Source organism: Coregonus clupeaformis, chromosome 27 (genome assembly GCF_020615455.1).
Source record: "Coregonus clupeaformis isolate EN_2021a chromosome 27, ASM2061545v1, whole genome shotgun sequence".
Taxonomy (NCBI): Eukaryota; Metazoa; Chordata; class Actinopteri; order Salmoniformes; family Salmonidae; genus Coregonus; species Coregonus clupeaformis.
Genome location: NC_059218.1, coordinates 29,279,021 through 29,301,740, shown reverse-complemented (window position 1 = coordinate 29,301,740; position 22,720 = coordinate 29,279,021). Strand labels below are relative to the sequence as shown.

The 22,720-nt window shown below is 44.6% G+C and overlaps 1 protein-coding gene across 1 annotated transcript; it reads left to right on the top strand.

Moving 5' to 3' along the window:
- The first annotated feature begins 4,100 nt into the window (after positions 1-4,100).
- On the top strand, positions 4,101-18,639 carry LOC121541181 (zinc finger protein Gfi-1b). Its single transcript, XM_041850159.2, has 7 exons — positions 4,101-4,410; positions 5,083-5,189; positions 16,201-16,371; positions 16,537-16,766; positions 16,949-17,086; positions 17,260-17,425; positions 17,951-18,639. The coding sequence occupies exons 2-7, from the start codon at positions 5,090-5,092 to the stop codon at positions 18,127-18,129; spliced, it is 984 nt and encodes a 327-aa protein (XP_041706093.1). The 5' UTR covers positions 4,101-4,410; positions 5,083-5,089; the 3' UTR covers positions 18,130-18,639.
- Positions 18,640-22,720: the final 4,081 nt, after the last annotated feature.

The window sequence follows — 22,720 nt, the reverse complement described above, 5'->3', positions numbered from 1 at the left end:
TTATCATCATCTTACAGTACATTTCTATTGTGGGACCGTAATTGGATGACTTTTATTTTGATAGCGGATGCTGTTGAACCAGGACTGACCTCCGGCACAACAGACTCTTGCACTGACTCCCTGCACCTTACACACATGCACTCACTCACACATAGGCACGAACACACACACAGACACACATACAGTGAGGGAAAAAAGTATTTGATCCCCTGCTGATTTTGTACGTTTGCCCACCGACAAAGACATGATCAGTCTATAATTTTAATGGTAGGTTTATTTGAACAGTGAGAGACAGAATAAAAACAAAAAAATCCAGAAAAACGCATGTCAGACATTTTATAAATTGATTTGCATTTTAATGAGGGAAATAAGTATTCGACCCCTCTGCAAAACATGACTTAGTACTTGGTGGCAAAACCCTTGTTGGCAATCACAGAGGTCAGATGTTTCTTGTAGTTGGCCACCAGGTTTGCACACATCTCAGGAGGGATTTTGTCCCACTCCTCTTTGCAGATCTTCTCCAAGTCATTAAGGTTTCGAGGCTGACATTTGGCAACTCGAACCTTTAGTTCCCTCCACAGATTTTCTATGGGATTAAGGTCTGGAGACTGGCTAGGCCACTCCAGTACCTTAATATGCTTCTTCTTGAGTCACTCTTTTGTTGCCTTGGCCGTGTGTTTTGGGTCATTGTCATGCTGGAATATCCATCCACGACCCATTTTCAATGCCCTGGCTGAGGGAAGGAGGTTCTCCCCCAAGATTTGACGGCCCCGTCCATCATCCCTTTGATGCAGTGAAGTTGTCCTGTCCCCTTAGCAGAAAAACACCCCCAAAGCATAATGTTTCCACCTCCATGTTTGGGGTCATAGGCAGCATTCCTCCTCCTCCAAACACGGCGAGTTGAGTTGATGCCAAAGAGCTCGATTTTGGTCTCATCTGACCACAACACTTTCACCCAGTTCTCCTCTGAATCATTCAGATGTTCATTGGCAAACTTCAGACGGCCCTGTATATGTGCTTTCTTGAGCAGGGGGACCTTGCGGGCGCTGCAGGATTTCAGTCCTTCACGGCGTAGTGTGTTACCAATTGTTTTCTTGGTGACTATGGTATCAGCTGCCTTGAGATCATTGACAAGATCCTCCCGTGTATTTCTGGGCTGATTCCTCACCGTTCTCATGATCATTGCAACTCCACGAGGTGAGATCTTGCATGGAGACTCAGGCCAAGGGAAATTGACAGTTCTTTTGTGTTTCTTCCATTTGCGAATAATCGCACCAACTGTTGTCACCTTCTCACCAAGCTGCTTGGCGATGGTCTTGTAGCCCATTCCAGCCTTGTGTAGGTCTACAATCTTGTCCCTGACATCCTTGGAGAGCTCTTTGGTCTTGGCCATGGTGGAGAGTGTAATCTGATTGATTGATTGCTTCTGTGGACAGGTGTCTTTTATACAGGTAACAAGCTGAGATTAGGAGCACTCCCTTTAAGAGTGTGCTCCTAATCTCAGCTCGTTACCTGTATAAAAGACACCTGGGAGCCAGAAATCTTTCTGATTGAGAGGGGGTCAAATACTTATTTCCCTCATTAAAATGCAAATCAATTTATAACATTTTTGACATGCGTTTTTCTGGATTTTTTTGTTGTTATTCTGTCTCTCACTGTTCAAATAAACCTACCATTAAAATTAAAGACTGATCATTTCTTTGTCAGTGGGCAAACATATAAAATCAGCAGGGGATCAAATACTTTTTTCCCTCACTGTACTACACACACACCCCATGAATGCTGCTACTGGACTCCTATTTATATTACTGCACTATGTCTATTTATTATTGCACAATCTATTGCACAATTCCCTGTGACGTGTAAATATCCTACTTCAATTCGTTTGAATGCCTTCTTGTATTATATTTTAGCAAATGTTTATCATATTTCTATCCATTGAGCTTTTATTTTGTAGTACTCTTTTATTCACTTAATTAGCCTACTTTTCTACTGTTGTTGCATTGCCAATAGGTAATGATGCAGGTAAGCATTTCGTTGCACTAAGTATTCCATATATATCATATATGATTAATAAACAATCTTGAACATGAACTGTTTCTCTGGCTATAAAGAGCAGGGGTTGCTGCGATAGCTCTTCAGTTTAGAGTTGAGTGCCATAGCAGGTGCTAGCTCTCTGCTGATGTTATTTCTCCTTATATTTAATTTGTCCCCTGAAGTTGAGTGGTTGCTCTAATTAAACCTTAATCTATATCTGTATAATAACCGTTATTTACCCTGCCTGGGCTTATATCGGGTGGCAGCTGGCTGTTCTTTCAAGAATGAAAGCTAACAAACTACCACCACTGGTGATCTAGACTCTAGACTGGAGACTAGTGGAGGCTCTATAGAGTTAAATAGAGGACTTTAGATGGATAAAACCCATTCTGGCATGGACATCGCCATTGAGGGCTTCCAGCATTTTAAAGTAGTCAACTGGGTGGGACTTTCTTTGGGTTAAGGCAGGATCACATGATTCCATCCGGGTCATTAGGAGGGATCAGTCAATTAATTATACTCGTGAGCAAACACTAGGCAGCAGAGGTGTGGACTCGAGTCATGTGACTTGGACTCGAGTCAGACTCGAGTCATGAATTTGATGACTTCAGACTCGACTCGACAAAATGTACAAAGACTTGCAACTCGACTTGGACTTTAACATCAATGACTCGTGACTTGACTTGGACTTGCGCCTTATGACTCGAGAAGACTTGCTACGAGGACTTGTAATGACTTGCAAAGGCTTGCTAAGAGGACTTGAAATGACTCGAAACTAAAATGTAGGACTTTGGACTCGACTTGAGACTTGATGGCTTTGACTTTTGACTCGACTTGGGACTTGCCTCATCTTTGACTCGACTTGACTCGGGACTCGAGGGCAAAGACTTGAGACTTACTTGTGACTTGCATAACAATGACTTTGTCCCACCTCTGCTAGGCAGTATACACTCTTTCAGTTTATTTGCCAACTCATAGAAGTAGTATAAGAAGAAAATGCACTACTTCAAAAGGAGATTGCCTCAATGGCACTCCCCGTGCGCTCACAGACGCCATAATGGGACATTAACAAACATGATATCTGTTTCATTCTCTATGGGAGGCTCCTGCATGAGAAAAATGTATTGACGAGAAACCGCCACGTGATGTCGCAAGTGTGCCTCCTCACTTCATTACGTTGTGAGTTCATGCACTGAAAAATCGCATTTTGGCAAGATACAGTATATTAGTGTAGCTTACAAAGATGACATTCATTGTTTTACTGTTATTGTAACACAAAATAACTTAATTGTATTTGTTTTATTCAAAATAATGTTTTCGTTATTTTCAACGCACTGATCCATGAAGATACGTCTTTATGACAGTTGGATAGAATAGACGAGGGTTCTTCAATTCCGGTCCTGGAGGGCCGAAACACTTCTGTTTTTTATTTCTACCTGGTAGTTAATTGCACTCACCTGGTGTCCCAGGTCTGAATTAGCCCCTGATTAGAAGGAGAGGATGAAAAACAGAGGTGTTTCGGCCCTCCAGGACCGGAATAGAAGAACCCTGGAATTGACCAACTGTCTGACAAAAGTTCTGAGAAAAAAATCTAGGCTATGTCAGTAACTGATGAACAGCTACACAAAATACAGTCCAGTGCAAACAAGACTGTGTAAACATGAATAATCGGAGACTGGTTTGGTGTGTGTATCTATGGAGGTGCTGGGGCCTAGTTTTGCTTATTTAAATCTTAGGCACCCAAGACTATGTATTGGCAATTTCATTTACACAACAGAGAGATTGTAATGACTACTGTAAATCTTGTAAATCAAATATTGCAAGTTGTAGGGTAAGGAGTGAAACTTTTGGATTGGATTTAATTTTGTTTCTCTAATCGATTTTAATAGATGTAAAATATTCTGTAATTGGTGAAATGACCTTTGTTCCTTCCAATTTGAAAACCATTATATACCAAACAAAATATAATAATGTGGATGACATGATGTTCAAAAATTATTTCAATTTAATTTGTGAACTATTTGAAACTTAAAATCGTTTGTAACAGTTCGAGGAGTTGTGTCTAGGTTAATTTATGTTATTCTACGCAAATTTCCAAATGCGAGTTGGCGCTCTCATTGGTTGAAACCACAGTCAGATTCCTACAGAAGAGTATCTGATTGAAAATCAGGGAGGGGAGAAAAAGAAAGAGAGCAAGAAGTGCGATGTCTTACAGTGGTTTGGATTCTGACTTTTGCGAAGGGATTTTGGGAAATATGTATTCTTCGACTGATTGGATATTGTTTTAAGACTGGGGGGAAAAGTAAGCTAGCCTTTGCCAATATATAGTAATACAACCACTATCCTACCTAACCTACTTTTTATACACGAAAGGTAAGTGCAGCAGGTGTATAATATTATAACGAATTTTTCCTGTAACATAATTTATTGTGTATTTTTATTGATAATTCGAATAAAGAAAATTACGATAGATTCATGTAGGTTATAAATAAATTAATGCATTTTACAATTAGCCTATCCAAGTCAGTGATGTTTTAAACATCACAAGCCTATCATATGCTTTTGGAACGAAAACGTTCTTATTTTCTGTCTTTCAAAGCGTTATATTTCATGATAGGCCTACATAGATAACTCAAATACTGATTGATCATTCTGTTGTATTGGATTTGACAGCATATTAATTTGTGGCATATTCTGGGAATTAGTTAGTATGGCTTGGTTATTTTAAATGTACAATTCATGTAGGACTACAGTTTATTTATACTATATTTAAAACAGTGTTAGCATAAAGTCAAACAACCTACCTAAACTGAATTTACACATCTGACACAATTTGTCTAAGAATAATGTAATGATAATTTATTTAGCCTATTATTTCCCTCGCTCAGAATCGCTCCATCAAAAATGTTAAATCAGCCTACCTAAAAATCTTGAACGTTCACAGACTCATAAACTGCATTATAACATGCTAGGCCTAGGCCTCCAAAATACCTAAAATATGTTGAGTTGCGTATAAGCATTTGCCATAATTATCTTTTCCAACAGCGTTGTCATGCCACGATCCTTTTTGGTGAAAAACAAGAGGTGCACATCTTACAATGTGCACCGATCTCACGAAGATGAAACCGAACCGAGGGACCCTGAATTTACAAGTAAGAATGTCAAGATTATTATGGAGACACATCAATACTTTTACAAGTGTATAATGATTTGCAAGTTATTTCATGCATTGCCACAGTTTATAATTAATCAATTGACACAATGACAAGTTTACGTTTGCTTGTAATTTATTCACACCCCTGTGCATCATAGACATCAGTCATTTTTATATTATCTGCACCAAAATAGGCTATTGCAAAAAAATGAAAAACAAATGACATTTATTTGACTTGAGGAAAGTTAATACATAATGATGAGTTGCAGCATGCAGTGGGACTTTTCTAAATATATGTTAAACATCATCATAGAAAATAAATGAAATTGAGGACAGAGGCAACACCTGTTGGACTATTAGACCAAGTATCGTCCAAAGCAAGGGAAAAATGCTAAGACTGTTATTGATGGTCGGATTTGTCAATGCGTTCACAATTTACTGAATTCCTTGAATTCATTGTAATTAGCCTATTGAAACTGAGCGGTTAGGGCTGGTGTCAAGGATTGCAAAATATACATCTTTATTGGACGTATGCGACACCATTCTTTCACGGGAAATACCATCATTTTGTGTTTTGTTGATGGTGGAAAACACTGTCTCAGGTGCTGCTCCAGAATCTCCCATAGTGTTCAATTGGCTTGAGATCTGGTGACACACATACACTTTAAACCCTTTGAGACCCCTCTTTCAAAGTCATTGGCCTTGTCCGAATACCCATACTAGTGTACTATACTGAAGAAAAATTTAAACGCAACATGCAACAATTTCAAAGATTTTACTGAGTTACAGTTCATATAAGGAAATCAGTCAATTGAAATACATTTATTAGGCCCTAATCTATGGATTTCACATGACTGGGCAGGGGTGCAGCCATGGGTGTCCTGGGACGGCATAGGCCCACCCACTTGACAACCAGGCCCACCCCTGGGGAGCCAGGCCCTGCCAATCAGAGTGGCATTGTGTTGTGTGGCAAAACTTCACATTCTAAAGTGGCCTTTTATTTTTTGTCATTTAGCAGACGCTCTTATCCAGAGCGACTTACAGTTAGTGAACACATATTTTTTTATACTGGCCCCCTGTGGGAATCGAACCCACAACCCTGGCGTTGCAAACGCCATGCTCTATCAACTGAGCTACATCCCTGCCGGCCATTCCCTCCCCTAGACGACGCTGGGCCAATTGTGCGCCGCCCATGAGTCTCCCGGTCGCGGCCGGCTGCGACAGAGCCTGGATTCGAACCAGGATCTCTAGTGGCACAGTTAGCACTGCGATGCAGTGCCTTAGACCACTGTGCCACTCAGGAGTACATTGTCTGCAGCACAAGGTGCACCTGTGTAATGATCATGCTGTTTAATCAGCTTCTTGATATTCCACACCTGTCAGGTGGATGTATTATCTTGGCAAAGGAAAAACGCTCACTAATAGGAATGTAAACAAATTTGTGCACAAAATTTGAGAGAAATATATGGAAAATGTCTGGCATTTTTTATTTCAGCTCATGAAACATGGGACCAACACTTTACATGTTGCGTTTATATTTTTGTTCAGTGTACATACTTAAACTGCATACTCATTTCAGTGTTTGCTCTAATGTACAGTACCAGTCAAAAGTTTGGACACACCTACTCATTCCAGGGTTTTTCTTTCTTTTTACTATTTTCTACATTGTACAATAATAGTGAAGACATCAAACTATGAAATAACACATATGGAATCATGTAGAAACCAAAAAAGTGTTAAACAAATCAAAATATATTTTATATTTGAGATTCTTCAAATAGCCACCCTTTGCCTTGATGACAGCTTTGCACACTCTTGGCATTCTCTCAACCAGCTTCACCTGGAATGCTTTTCCAACAGTCTTGAGAGAGTTCCCACATATGCTGAGCACTTGTTGGCTGCTTTTCCTTCACTCTGCGGTCCGACTCATCCCAAACCAACTCAATTGGGTTGAGGTCGGGGGATTGTGGAGGCCAGGTCATCTTATGCAGCACTCCATCACTCTCCTTCTTGGTAAAATAGCCCTTACACAGCCTGGAGGTGTGTTGGATCATTGTCCTGTTGAAAAACAAATGATAGTCCCACTAAGCCCAAACCAGATGGGATGGCGAATCTCTGCAGAATGCTGTGGTAGCCATGCTGGTTAAGTATGCCTTGAATTCTAAATAAATCACTGACAGTGTCACCAGCAAAGCACGCCCACACCATAACACCTCCTCCTCCATGCTTTACGGTGGGAAATATACATGCAGAGATCATCCGTTCACCCACATCGTGTCTCACAAAGCCTTGGCGGTTGGAAACAAAAATCTCAAATTTGGACTCCAGACTAAAGGACACATTTTCACCGGTCTAATGTCCATTGCTCGTGTTTCTTGGCACAAGCAAGTCTCTTCTTCTTATTGGTGTCCTTTAGTAGTGATTTCTTTGCAGCAATTTGACCATGAAGACCTGATTCACACAGTCTCCTCTGAACAGTTGATGTTGAGATGTGTCTGTGACCTGAACTCTGTGAAGCATTTATTTGGGCTGCAATTTCTGAAGCTGGTAACTCTAATGAACTTAACCTCTGCAGCAGAGGTACTCTGGGTCTTCCATTCCTGTGTCGGTCCTCATGAGAGCCAGTTTCATCATAGCGCTTGATGGTTTTTGCTTGATGGTATTTAACACTTTTTTGGTTACTACATGATTCCATATGTGTTATTTCATAGTTTTGATGTCTTCACTATTATTCTACAATGTAAAAAATAATAAAAATAAAGAAAAACCCTTGAATGAGTAGGTGTGTCCAAATTTTTCACTGGTAGTGTAATTCACTTGTCTTTTCCAACTCATGTGTTTGACAACAGCTGAAAATCAGATAAATTGATGCACTGTACCAAAATGAACGAATGGCGGGAGTCAATGCAATCGCACATTAGATGATGCATTGGAAGTACTATTTTCGAAATTTCACACACTATAAAACATTATTTATTTTCGCAAATACAAAATATTTGGCATGGGTCCTCAGATCCTCAAAAAGTTATACAGCTGCACCATAGAGAGCATCCTGACTGGTTGCATCACTACCTGGTATGGCAACTGCTTGGCCTCCGACCGCAAGGCACTACAGAGGGTAGTACGTACGGCCCAGTACATCACTGGGGCCAAGCTTCCTGCCATCCAGGACCTACAGTTGAAGTCGGAAGTTTACATACACTTAGGTTGGAGTCATTAAAACTTGTTTTTCAACAACTCCACAAATTTCTTGTTAACAAGCTATAGTTTTGGCAAGTCGGTTAGGACATCTACTTTGTGCATGACACAAGTAATATTTCCATCAATTGTTTACAGACAGATGATTTAACTTATAATTCATTGTATCACAATTCCAGTGGGTCAGAAGTTAACATACACTAAGTTGACTGTGCCTTTAAACAGCTTTGAAAATTCCAGAAAATGATATCATGGCTTTAGAAGCTTCTGATAGGCTAATTGACATCATTTGAGTCAATTGGAGGTGTACCTGTGGATGTATTTCAAGGCCTACCTTCAAACTCAGTTCCTCTTTGCTTGACATCATGGGAAATCAAAAGAAATCAGCCAAGACCTCAGAAAAAAAATTGTCTGGTTCATCCTTGGGAGCAATTTCCAAACGCCTGAAGGTACCACGTTCATCTGTACAAACAATAGTACGCAAGTATAAACACCATGGGACCATGCAGCCGTCATACCGCTCAGGAAGGAGATGCGTTCTGTCTCCTAGAGATGAATGTACTTGGTGCGAAAAGTGCAAATCAATCCCAGAACAACAGCAAAGGACCTTGTGAAGTTGCTGGAAACCGGTACAAAAGTATCTATATCCACAGTAAAACGAGTCCTATATCGACATAACCTGAAAGGCCGCTCAGCAATGAAGAAGCCACTGCTCCAAAACCGCCATAAAAAAAGCCAGACTACGGTTTGCAACTGCACATGGGGACAAAGATCGTACTTTTTGGAGAAATGTCCTCTGGTCTGATGAAACAAAAATAGAACTGTTTGGCCATAATGACCATCGTTATGTTTGGAGGAAAAAGGGGGTCGCTTGCAAGCCGAAGAACACCATCCCAACCGTGAAGCACAGGGTTGGCAGCATCATGCTGTGGGGGTGCTTTGCTGCAGGAGGGACTGGTGGACTTCACAAAATAGATGGCATCATGAGGAAGGAAAATTATGTGGATATATTGAAGCAACATCTCAAGACATCAGTCAGGAAGTTAAAGCTTGGTTGCAAATGGGTCTTCCAAATGGACAATGACCCCAAGCATACTTCTAAAGTTGTGGCAAAATGGCTTAAGGACAACAAAGTCAAGATATTGGTGTGGCCATCACAAAGCCCTGACCTCAATCGTATAGAAAATGTGTGGGCTGAACTGAAAAAGCGTGTGCGAGCAAGGAGGCCTACAAACCTGACTCAGTTACACCAGCTCTGTCAGGAGGAATGGGCCAAAATTCCCCCAACTTATTGTGGGAAGCTTGTGGAAGGCTACCCGAAATGTTTCACCCAAGTTAAACAATTTAAAGGCAATGCAATCAAATACTAATTGAGTGTATGTACACTTCTGACCTACTGGGAATGTGATGAAAGAAATAACATCTGAAATAAATAATTCTATCTACTATTATTCGGACATTTCACATTCTTAAAATAAAGTGATGATCCTAACTGACCTAACACAGGGAATTTGTACTAGGATTAAATGTCAGGAATTGTGAAAAACTGAGTTTAAATGTATTTGGCTAAGGTGTATGTAAACTTCTGACTTCAACTGTATTGTCACGCTTGTTTAATGACGGGTCAGACCAAGGCGCAGCGTGATATGCGTACATGTTTATTTTAACTGTTAAACACACGACAAAACAACAAAGGAAACTAAACGTGAAGTCCTAAGGTAGACACACAACTAACCTTACACGGAACAAGATCCCACAACTAGACAGTGCCAATAGGCTGCCTAAGTATTGTCCCCAATCAGAGACAACGAGCGACAGCTGCCTCTGATTGGGAACCACACCGCCAACATAGATCCACACATACTAGAATATACAACATAGAACATACACAACAAAGAATATACACACCCTGACTCAACATATAAGAGTCCCTGAGTCAGGGCGTGACAGTACCCCCCCCCTCAAAGGTGCGGACTCCGACCGCACAACATAAACATAACAGGGTAGGGGCCGGGTGGGCATTCCGCCTCGGAGGCGGATCCGGCTCGGGGCGTGACAACCTCTCACTCTCCGCCTCCCTGTTGCGCCCCTGGTCTGTTCTGGACCTCGGCGCGCTACTTCCCCTCTCCTTCCTCCCACGATACGCCAGGCCCTGTCTGGACCCTGGTGTGGGAGACCCCGAACCTGGAGAGGGGTGACGTCATGGTCTGGACTGGAGCCGCTGACCGGAGCTGGACTTGGCACCGGTGGAGCGGACTGCTCTGGCTCCGGAGTGGAGCCGCTGACCGGAGCTGGATCAGGCACCGGTGGAGCGGACTGCTCTGGCTCCGGAGTGGAGCCGCTGACCAGAGCTGGACTTTACCCCGGTGGAGCGGACTGCTCTGGCTCCGGAGTGGCGCAGCTGACCGGAGCTGGATCAGGCACCGGTGGAGCGGACTGCTCTGGCTCCGGAGTGGAGCAGCTGACGGGCACGGGCCGTGCCGGACAAATGCACCACTGGTCTGGTGCGAGGAGCAGGCACAGGCCGGACCTGACTAGGAACACGCACCACTGGCTTGGTGCGAGGGGCAGGAACGGGCCGGGCCGGACTGGCGATGCGCACCACTGGCTTGGTGCGAGGAGCAGGAACAGGCCGGGCCGGGCTGGCGACGCGCACCACTGGCTTGGTGCGAGGAGCAGGAACAGGCCGGGCCGGGCTGGCGACGCGCACCACTGGCTTGGTGCGAGGAGCAGGAACAGGCCGGGCCGGACTGGGGACGCGCACCACTGGCTTGGTGCGAGGAGCAGGAACAGGCCAGGCCGGGCTGGCGACGCGCACCACTGGCTTGGTGCGAGGAGCAGGAACAGGCCGGGCCGGGCTGGCGACGCGCACCACTGGCTTGGTGCGAGGAGCAGGAACAGGCCGGGCCGGACTGGCGACGCGCACCACTGGCTTGGTGCGAGGAGCAGGAACAGGCCGGGTCGGGCTGGCGACACGCACCAAGCCAGCCCGACCCGGCCTGTTCAGCTAACTGTGCCACTAGAGATCCTGGTTCGAATCCAGGCTCTGTCGCAGCCGGCCGCGACCGGGAGACTCATGGGCGGCGCACAATTGGCCCAGCGTCGTCTAGGGGAGGGAATGGCCGGCAGGGATGTAGCTCAGTTGATAGAGCATGGCGTTTGCAACGCCAGGGTTGTGGGTTCGATTCCCACAGGGGGCCATTAATTTATTTACAGACAGATGATTTAACTTATAATTCATTGTATCACAATTCCAGTGGGTCAGAAGTTAACATACACTAAGTTGACTGTGCCTTTAAACAGCTTTGAAAATTCCAGAAAATGATATCATGGCTTTAGAAGCTTCTGATAGGCTAATTGACATCATTTGAGTCAATTGGAGGTGTACCTGTGGATGTATTTCAAGGCCTACCTTCAAACTCAGTTCCTCTTTGCTTGACATCATGGGAAATCAAAAGAAATCAGCCAAGACCTCAGAAAAAAAATTGTCTGGTTCATCCTTGGGAGCAATTTCCAAACGCCTGAAGGTACCACGTTCATCTGTACAAACAATAGTACGCAAGTATAAACACCATGGGACCATGCAGCCGTCATACCGCTCAGGAAGGAGATGCGTTCTGTCTCCTAGAGATGAATGTACTTGGTGCGAAAAGTGCAAATCAATCCCAGAACAACAGCAAAGGACCTTGTGAAGTTGCTGGAAACCGGTACAAAAGTATCTATATCCACAGTAAAACGAGTCCTATATCGACATAACCTGAAAGGCCGCTCAGCAATGAAGAAGCCACTGCTCCAAAACCGCCATAAAAAAGCCAGACTACGGTTTGCAACTGCACATGGGGACAAAGATCGTACTTTTTGGAGAAATGTCCTCTGGTCTGATGAAACAAAAATAGAACTGTTTGGCCATAATGACCATCGTTATGTTTGGAGGAAAAAGGGGGTCGCTTGCAAGCCGAAGAACACCATCCCAACCGTGAAGCACAGGGTTGGCAGCATCATGCTGTGGGGGTGCTTTGCTGCAGGAGGGACTGGTGGACTTCACAAAATAGATGGCATCATGAGGAAGGAAAATTATGTGGATATATTGAAGCAACATCTCAAGACATCAGTCAGGAAGTTAAAGCTTGGTTGCAAATGGGTCTTCCAAATGGACAATGACCCCAAGCATACTTCTAAAGTTGTGGCAAAATGGCTTAAGGACAACAAAGTCAAGATATTGGTGTGGCCATCACAAAGCCCTGACCTCAATCGTATAGAAAATGTGTGGGCTGAACTGAAAAAGCGTGTGCGAGCAAGGAGGCCTACAAACCTGACTCAGTTACACCAGCTCTGTCAGGAGGAATGGGCCAAAATTCCTCCAACTTATTGTGGGAAGCTTGTGGAAGGCTACCCGAAATGTTTCACCCAAGTTAAACAATTTAAAGGCAATGCAATCAAATACTAATTGAGTGTATGTACACTTCTGACCTACTGGGAATGTGATGAAAGAAATAACATCTGAAATAAATAATTCTATCTACTATTATTCGGACATTTCACATTCTTAAAATAAAGTGATGATCCTAACTGACCTAACACAGGGAATTTGTACTAGGATTAAATGTCAGGAATTGTGAAAAACTGAGTTTAAATGTATTTGGCTAAGGTGTATGTAAACTTCTGACTTCAACTGTATTGTCACGCTTGTTTAATGACGGGTCAGACCAAGGCGCAGCGTGATATGCGTACATGTTTATTTTAACTGTTAAACACACGACAAAACAACAAAGGAAACTAAACGTGAAGTCCTAAGGTAGACACACAACTAACCTTACACGGAACAAGATCCCACAACTAGACAGTGCCAATAGGCTGCCTAAGTATTGTCCCCAATCAGAGACAACGAGCGACAGCTGCCTCTGATTGGGAACCACACCGGCCAACATAGATCCACACATACTAGAATATACAACATAGAACATACACAACAAAGAATATACACACCCTGACTCAACATATAAGAGTCCCCTGAGTCAGGGCGTGACAGTACCCCCCCCCTCAAAGGTGCGGACTCCGACCGCACAACATAAACATAACAGGGTAGGGGCCGGGTGGGCATTCCGCCTCGGAGGCGGATCCGGCTCGGGGCGTGACGACCTCTCACTCTCCGCCTCCCTGTTGCGCCCCTGGTCTGTTCTGGACCTCGGCGCGCTACTTCCCCTCTCCTTCCTCCCACGATACGCCAGGCCCTGTCTGGACCCTGGTGTGGGAGACCCCGAACCTGGAGAGGGGTGACGTCATGGTCTGGACTGGAGCCGCTGACCGGAGCTGGACTTGGCACCGGTGGAGCGGACTGCTCTGGCTCCGGAGTGGAGCCGCTGACCGGAGCTGGATCAGGCACCGGTGGAGCGGACTGCTCTGGCTCCGGAGTGGAGCCGCTGACCAGAGCTGGACTTTACCCGGTGGAGCGGACTGCTCTGGCTCCGGAGTGGCGCAGCTGACCGGAGCTGGATCAGGCACCGGTGGAGCGGACTGCTCTGGCTCCGGAGTGGAGCAGCTGACGGGCACGGGCCGTGCCGGACAAATGCACCACTGGTCTGGTGCGAGGAGCAGGCACAGGCCGGACCTGACTAGGAACACGCACCACTGGCTTGGTGCGAGGGGCAGGGAACGGGCCGGGCCGGACTGGCGACGCGCACCACTGGCTTGGTGCGAGGAGCAGGAACAGGCCGGGCCGGGCTGGCGACGCGCACCACTGGCTTGGTGCGAGGAGCAGGAACAGGCCGGGCCGGGCTGGCGACGCGCACCACTGGCTTGGTGCGAGGAGCAGGAACAGGCCGGGCCGGACTGGGGACGCGCACCACTGGCTTGGTGCGAGGAGCAGGAACAGGCCAGGCCGGGCTGGCGACGCGCACCACTGGCTTGGTGCGAGGAGCAGGAACAGGCCGGGCCGGGCTGGCGACGCGCACCACTGGCTTGGTGCGAGGAGCAGGAACAGGCCGGGTCGGGCTGGCGACGCGCACCACTGGCTTGGTGCGAGGATCAGGAACAGGCCGGGCTGGCGATGCGCACCCCTGGCTTAGTGCGAGGAGCAGGAACGGGCCGGACTGGCGACGCGCACCACTGGCTTGGTGCGAGGAGCAGGAACAGGCCGGGCCGGACTGGCGACGCGCACCACTGGCTTGGTGCGAGGAGCAGGAACAGGCCGGGCCGGACTGGCGACGCGCATCACAGGCTTGGTGCGAGGTGCAGGAACGGGCCGGGCCGTACTGGGAACACGCACCACTGGCTTGGTGCGGGGAGCAGGAACAGGCCGGACCGGACTGGCGACACGCACCACTTGCTTGGTGCGAGGAGCAGGACTGGGTTCCTTTATTAACCCCCGCTCCTTCTGCTGCCTAACCAGCTCCTCTCGCCGTGTCTCTACTCTTTCCTTCTCCCTTTCAGCCTTCTGTTGGGCCTCCCTCTGACCGAATAACTCCTGCTCCCTCTGAACCAATAGCCCCCGTAACATGGTGGCCTCCTCTCCTAACCTGCAGATCCGCCCTTTAAAGGCCTCCTGCTGCCTCGTCGTCCACACCGTGTGCCCCCCCAAAACATTTACTTGGGGTTGCTTCTCGGGTCTCCGTCGTCGGCACTGTTGGCGCCGTTTTTCCTCTCCTACCTGGGCATCCTCCTTCATCGCCTTCCGATAACGGACGGCCTCCCCCTCCGTAATTCTCCCCCACCCGAGGAGGACATCTACTAACATAACCTCCTGTTGAGTCCCAGGCGTTTGCTCCTTCTCGGCACGCTGCTTGGTCCTTGTTTGGTGGGATCTTCTGTCACGTTCGTTTAATGACGGGTCAGACCAAGGCGCAGCGTGATATGCGTACATGTTTATTTTAACTGTTAAACACACGACAAAACAACAAAGGAAACGAAACGTGAAGTCCTAAGGTAGACACACAACTAACCTTACACGGAACAAGATCCCACAACTAGACAGTGCCAATAGGCTGCCTAAGTATGGTCCCCAATCAGAGACAACGAGCGACAGCTGCTTCTGATTGGGAACCACACCGGCCAACATAGATCCACACATACTAGAATATACAACATAGAACATACACAACAAAGAATATACACACCCTGACTCAACATATAAGAGTCCTCTGAGTCAGGGCATTGACATGTATATACCAGGTGGTGTATACCAAACCGCCCCCTTTACGCTGCGCTGCTACTCTCTGTTTATTATCTATGCATAGTCACTTTAACTCTACCTACATGTACATATTACCTCAGTGAAATGCTTGTAAGTAAGCATTTCACTGTAAGGTCTACACCTGTTGTAATCGGCGCATGTGACCAATACAATTTGATTTGATTGATTTGATACTATTTAGTACGCTAGTATGGGTATTTGGACATGGCCACTAAGATCTCTTCTTCTAGCCATGATAGCCAACATAATTGGCAACTGGACATTTTTATACATGACCCTAAGCATAATGGGATGTTTTAATTGCTTAATTAACTTCGGAACCACAGCCACATCTGTGTGGAAGAACCTGCTTTTAATATACCCTTTATCTATCATTTACTCAAGTGTTTCCTTTATTTTGGCAGTTACCTGTACATTTATGTACACTTTCACAGATAAACTTTTTTGACTTTATGTTGAGACTCAATTAATCATATTTACAATTGTGAATTGACAGGTACTGGTACTTTTTTTATTTTGATATTTTCTTACTTTTTAACTCTCCATTGTTGGAAAAGGTCTCTATACCTGTTGTATTCGGTCCATGTGACAAAAAACACTGTATTTGATTTGATCTCGTCAGAACTAAAGAGTCCAGAGTCTCCAGTCAGGCCTCAGTCACTGGGTCAGCCCACTCATCCTGACCCCTATTCTTACATGAAAAATGAGCAGGAGCCTGAACGACCAGTCCCCTTTCACCCTGACCCAACAGGACACCCTGGTACCCCTGCTCCACGGCCATACTACTTATCAGGTGAGAGACCCTCCAACTGGGCTGGGATGTTTTGAAGAGACAAAAACAGTTGGGAATAGAATAGAATATAACCTTATTGGTCCTAAATGGGACAGCATATGATTCAGAAGGTTCTTTCAGAGGAAGTGTTCATTGAGTCAATTCTCATATTACGTCTACCCTCAGAGGCTCACATGGCAGAGCTCCCTGCCTACTACAAGCCCTCCTACACCTGGGACTCTGTACCTGCACCCTATGACTTTCATCAGATGGGCTTCCCCCCCTCCCTCATGCAGCACTCCAGCAGCCTGTTTGGGGCTCACGTCAGCAATAGCCCTGAGCCCCAGCAACCTCTGGACTGCAGCACACACTACTACCCCACCTCTGGAAATTATCACTGCATCACCTGTGACAAGGTACATATGCAGGAGTGGAAGAACAGCTTTCTCTTTACACTGTGTAACTGACAATAGCTAATGGGCCTATACAGAATTAGACTGCCACAACACGTTTAAAAGACTACACATTGATATTGTGACTTTTTGATAAGCTCCTCCTAGCCGGTTGATAACTTCCCTGTCCCCCTCTGCCACGGCAGGTGTTCTCAACCCCTCATGGTCTGGAGGTGCATGTCAGACGCTCCCACAGCGGGACCAGACCGTTCGGCTGCAGCATCTGCAGGAAAACCTTTGGCCATGCTGTCAGCCTGGAGCAACACATGAATGTTCACTCACAGGTACCCACAATGCACAGTGTCCTGTTGGAGATGGTTAAGGAGACAAGACAGACAACCAGAGATGTGTACTCTGGCACATTGTCCAAATTGCCCTAAGTTATGTGTATACTTTCATGAGAATGATCATATTTGACATGAGATGATAAATTAAGTACATATTTCTTTAAACAAAGGAAAGAAGTTTTGAATGCAAGATGTGTGGAAAGACATTCAAGCGCTCCTCCACCCTCTCCACCCATCTACTCATCCACTCAGACACCAGGCCCTACCCCTGTCAGTACTGTGGAAAGAGGTTCCACCAGAAGTCGGACATGAAGAAACACACCTACATCCACACAGGTGAGGAGAGAAGAGCATCCACAGAGCACCAAAGTTAGGGATCCAACCACTGATTTGAGTGTATTGTAATTTCTCAGAAAACTGAAAGGCAACGTTAGTGATTGCCTCACACTGTAGTTCTCTGCTTTCTAGGTGCTTTTAACATGAATTGTTTCCAAGAGTAATATAACTCCTGATGAATCAGAAAAAGAAACTTAAACAAATGTCCATCTGATTTGCATATCTGGTTTTCCTACTTTGCCGAGGCCTCTGTGAAATGAACTCTGTGCAGGCAGAATATGTCTCCAATGAATGTTTGACAAATCTTAACAATGGCATCATTCTTTCCTCCCAGTCATTGATACTGACTTTACAGCACAGATATACCTCATGCGTTACGTTATCTGTTTTTATACTAGATGGGAAATGCAAAATATTGCTCACGTGTACAGCAAGAGCATCAATACAAAATGAAACTGTGATATTTGATTATGATAGATATGATAATGCCACAGTTTAAACATGTTTTTGTATGTGTCTATTTAGGTGAGAAGCCCCACAAATGCCAGGTGTGTGGCAAGGCGTTTAGCCAGAGCTCCAACCTCATCACACATAGTCGTAAACACACAGGCTTTAAGCCCTTTGGCTGTGAGATCTGTGTCAAGGGCTTCCATCGCAAGGTGGACCTCCGCAGACACCATGAGAGCCAGCATGGCCTGAAGTGAAGAGGGTGAAAACAATGGATGGAGAAGAAGAGGAAAATGTGCCTTAGTGGTGAGCATCATGGTACATCATGACACAAAATGGCCACTACGGACACAATAATCTGTTTTACACGTACCGCATTGAATCTTATCCTTCTTGTGAAAAGGCATTTTTAAGTCAATCAGAGCCAGCAGCTAACCAGCAGAAATTAGACAATGCAAATGATGAAGATACTTTATGAAAAAAGTATTTGCTATCACTTAAGGAGGAACAGCCCTTTGGAATAAAATCTAATTCAACTGATATGCATCCTTTGGGTGCATTACTGAGGCCTTTAAAGTCAAATGTGAAGAGAGATAGGTCTCATGATTTTGTTGCATAATGTATTTAAGAAAAAGCTTTATATGTTCACAAAGAGTATGTGTGTGCCATTCATACTGTATTTATAAATTAATCTTATGTCAAATAAAATGAAGCAATGGTATGAATGAACAAATGCTCTCCAAATAAATGGTGAGATTTTATTATAATCCTCGTAATTATTGTGGTTTGTGGAGAAAATAAAACTCACACTCCGCCCATATTTAACATAATCATACATTCACTCTCATGTGACAAATTGACAAACATTGTGAAGAAGAAGAAAAAAAACTGTCAAAAGGTAAAATACAAGCATTGTGTTAGCTTAGTAAGATGAGATGGCTCACAGTAAGCCTAGTCTTTATGTGTGACCGTTTACTCATGGCGCAGGTTGCATGCAGACTGTCTTCCAACTGGCTCTGTAGCAGTCCTCTGCAAGGCTGAACTCATGTTGCCTGGGTCTGAAATCTCTTGTATGACCAGTCAGAGATAGTGTCAGGCTTAATTCAAATCTATACCTGGAACACCATGCAAATCTCAAGTCCACCAGGTTCTCAAATGTCACACAGACAGAGGAATGGACTGCCCATGCATGTCATGATGCTCACCAAAGAGCGTAGAGGGAGGAAATACAAAAAAGGTTACAACACATTTTTTTCTCATTCTTGATCAATCCCCCCAATGCTTCCGAAATCTCAGAGTCACTAATATACTAAATTCCCCATGTATGATGCAGTTCTTCACACCCGTAAGCAAAGGTCTGCCCATTCGGCTTAATCTCTAGTTAGTCACAATGTTGGTCTTCAAGTGGGAAGAAGAAGTGTATTCACTCTGTGTTATGATATTGGATATACTATATAACAACAGACAGACAGAGGATGTAGTACTCAAACACCCTGTCCCCATACTGTACCACACCCATCCATTCTGACAGATTTGCTTCGACAAGCACATTGCACTTCTCATGAAGACACCACCTTCATCCAGTTAGGCCATTTAAGCTGTTACAGTCAAATCAGAGAATGTCTTAGTTAAATCTGTCAAATACTGTATAAGTACCTGGCCAAGTACAACTATGGGTTAAATCAGGTTTTGAGGTTTTAGGCCTACCACTATCCCCAAATGTTTGCTAATTTCTAACAACAATCTATTCAAGTCCCACTGTATGCTGTATAGGGTAGAACAATTCTGGGAACTTTCAATAAATTCCCTAGTGTTCCAGAAATCCTGGTTGGAGGGTTCCAGATTTGCCTACAAAACAGATTTCAACCTGAGTTAAACCACCAAATTAACACACACAGAGAAATTGGCAGGAAAGTAATTTTCAGTGGGTGAAAAATACAACACACATACATGGTCACAACAGCAGTATGAGTTAAGTTACGGGATTGTTACAGAAATCAGTGTCTTGGTGCAGAATGAAACGTACAGCCTGTCAACTGTCTGGTACAGTTGGTAAACAAATCTGTGGTGCCATGCAAATTAGTGTTTATATTACCCAGGCAACAGGGTCCGTTGTGCTCAGGAGGAACAGTTAGGGTTGCATCCTGGTGTGAGGGTACAGAGCAAATCAAAATCCTGCACAGGCAGCCAATGGCAAAGAGAGGAGCAGGACGGGCGGGCCTAAACAAACAGGACATGGGTCCTGCATTGGAGGGGTGGGGCCCAGACTGTAGCCTTGGGGGAAACTGGGGAAATTTGGGGACCAGGTCCACCCACACGCACCTGATCTGAACTTCCCTTTTCAACATTCGCATACAGGTGTGTGTCTGTGCTTTTTATCATTTAGTACAACACAACGCAGGGTTTTAAAACAACACAATATAGTAACGTCTCACTAGTAATTATATATTAATTATTGTATGCTTTTACTCTCTCTCTCTCTCTCTCTCTCTCTCTCTCTCTCTCTCTCTCTCTCTCTCTCTCTCTCTCTCTCTCTCTCTCTCTCTCTCTCTCTCTCTCTCGCTCTCTCTCTCTCTCTCTCCTCCCCCTCTTCATTTGCATCTCCTGTGCTGGCCTGGGGCACTGTGGTATCCTAATCCCTCAATGAACTAAACCGTACGTTTCTCTGGAACTTCAATGTTAAACTGTCCAGTCAAAATAAAGCTAAAATTTACATATTTAAACACTTCCAGCTCAACAACAATCTTAAGCTAAATCAAGACAAATTATTTTCCCCTCATTTGAACTTGAGGCATCCACAGAAAATTAAAAAAATAGGTGAAATAAAAAGTAAAATGTATGTTAAAACTACAAGATAATGAAACAAAAGGTGAAATTAACAAAGCAAACTGCTTTCTTTTCAATCGTGCAGCACTAATTTGTCGAACGGCCCATGCCTGCTGCCTTGCCAGCAAGCTTATGGAGGAATCAGATACCAGAAACCGACTTAACACTGACAAACACATTAACAGAAAACAAGCATAAGAAAATTATGGCACATACATCTGCACACACTCTCAAACCTAACCACACCAAACTCAAGCTCACACACACACACACACACATATACACACACACACACACACACACACACACACACACACACACACACACACACACACACACACATACACACATACACACACACACACTGGGTGGGATGGCTCCCTTTAGTAACAGTGGGATGTGACCACAGGGTGTGTGTAGGCCAGAAGATGGTGCACAGAGTTGAATTTGTCTTGCAAATTAGTATGCAAAATATCCCTGGTCTGTGCTCCGGTAAAGGGGTGGAAGGTGGAAAGGTGTGCCAGCCTGAGGCTAAAAGCTAGGGGAGACATGTTGAAGAACGGATATCTCCCATGGGCTGTTCTATATAATATGTACTATTTTATGGGAAACCCCCACTTAGGACACTTTAATTTGCAGACACTGAGTATGTACTCTCAGTCTCAAGCAATGGAAGCCATAACATCCATGTGCAGTCATATAGTATCATATTTACAGTTAGCAATGCTTGACATAGAAAGGCCATGGAAAGTATGAATTAAAAAGAAGTTACACATCCCTAGCTATATGAACTGCCCACTCCCAACCAGCTGAAGGACAGAGACCATATCATCCATGTTTATGACATCAGAGCCAGGTGCTGGTATGAGATAGAGCTAGAGACATAGAGAGGGAGTGGAGTGACCAGGCCAAGTCTAACACACACAGATTACCAAAGAAGTGAAGATAAAAGACAATCATTATTTCAATCCAGGGAGTGGATTATTTGTTTGTGTAAAGCATCAAATTAGAGGTAAAGTCATGCTCTTCTCCAGAACCCAGCTGGGAAAGCTGAAGAGGTAAAACATTGAAGAGGCATGAAGCTTGATTTTATCTACTTTTGCTAATACAACATTCATATCATCCTTTGGTTAAATTAATTTGGCCGTTACATGTTTATGTTTAGCCTTGAATCTCAATCCTATTGGACTAGTGAACTAAAGAAGAAGCCAAACTGAGGCAGCTGTCAGCAGCTTTCTTCCTTTTGCCCAGGCACAGGAAGTATGTCTCTGATCACATGAGAGTGGCGGGGTGGTGATACCATTTGAATGACAGTTAGCAGGGGGAAGAGTGGAAAACATATACTGTTTATCTTGAGTCACATAATATTTGCTTATATTGCCCTTAAGGCACAGAAGTGGGACTTTAAAAAAGTAAACAGAAATGTTTGAGTGTATTGCCTTATACAGATTACATTACACTTGAGGGAGGACAATTGCACAAACTGTTTGACAGGTTCTAACAGCAAGACCAGATCACTCCTTTTGCAAATAATAAGGAAACCCTGGGGGCAGGATCCCAAATTGGAGTTTAGCGTAAAGTAAACTTTTAAAACGGTGATACAACCGATAGAACATTTAAAGGGGGCAAGAGAAAATACCATTTGAATGACAATTAGCAGGGGGAAGAGTGTAGTGGATCAGAATGACAATTATGACAGCAGCCATCTTCGCCACAGCTCTGAAGCAGTTCGTCATCCAAAATTGGCATTGCCTTTCCAACCGCAACACAATCAGCTGCAAGACATGGGTTTCTGAATGCACATGATGCATTGAGAGAGAGAAGAGGAGAGAAGGATAGAGAAAGGAGAGAAGATGACAAGGGAGTGAGAAGGACTGAGGAAAGAGAGTGAAAATTAAAAAGAGATAGAAAGAGGTGGAATGAGAGAGGGTGAAATCTGGGGCCATGCAGCAGGCATTGCGGGGCAAGTCGGGCAGTGATGGGTGTGTGATAGTCTTATCATGGCCGCCCCACACTGTAACG

Bases quoted from the DNA above. Each gene is read 5' to 3' on its own strand.
- LOC121541181 (XM_041850159.2), top strand. From the start codon at position 5,090: ATGCCACGATCCTTTTTGGTGAAAAACAAGAGGTGCACATCTTACAAT. The intron at 5,190-16,200 runs GTAAGAATGTCA...TGATCTCGTCAG, and splicing joins GAGGGACCCTGAATTTACAA to AACTAAAGAGTCCAGAGTCT. The intron at 17,426-17,950 runs GTGAGGAGAGAA...GTGTCTATTTAG, and splicing joins ACACACCTACATCCACACAG to GTGAGAAGCCCCACAAATGC.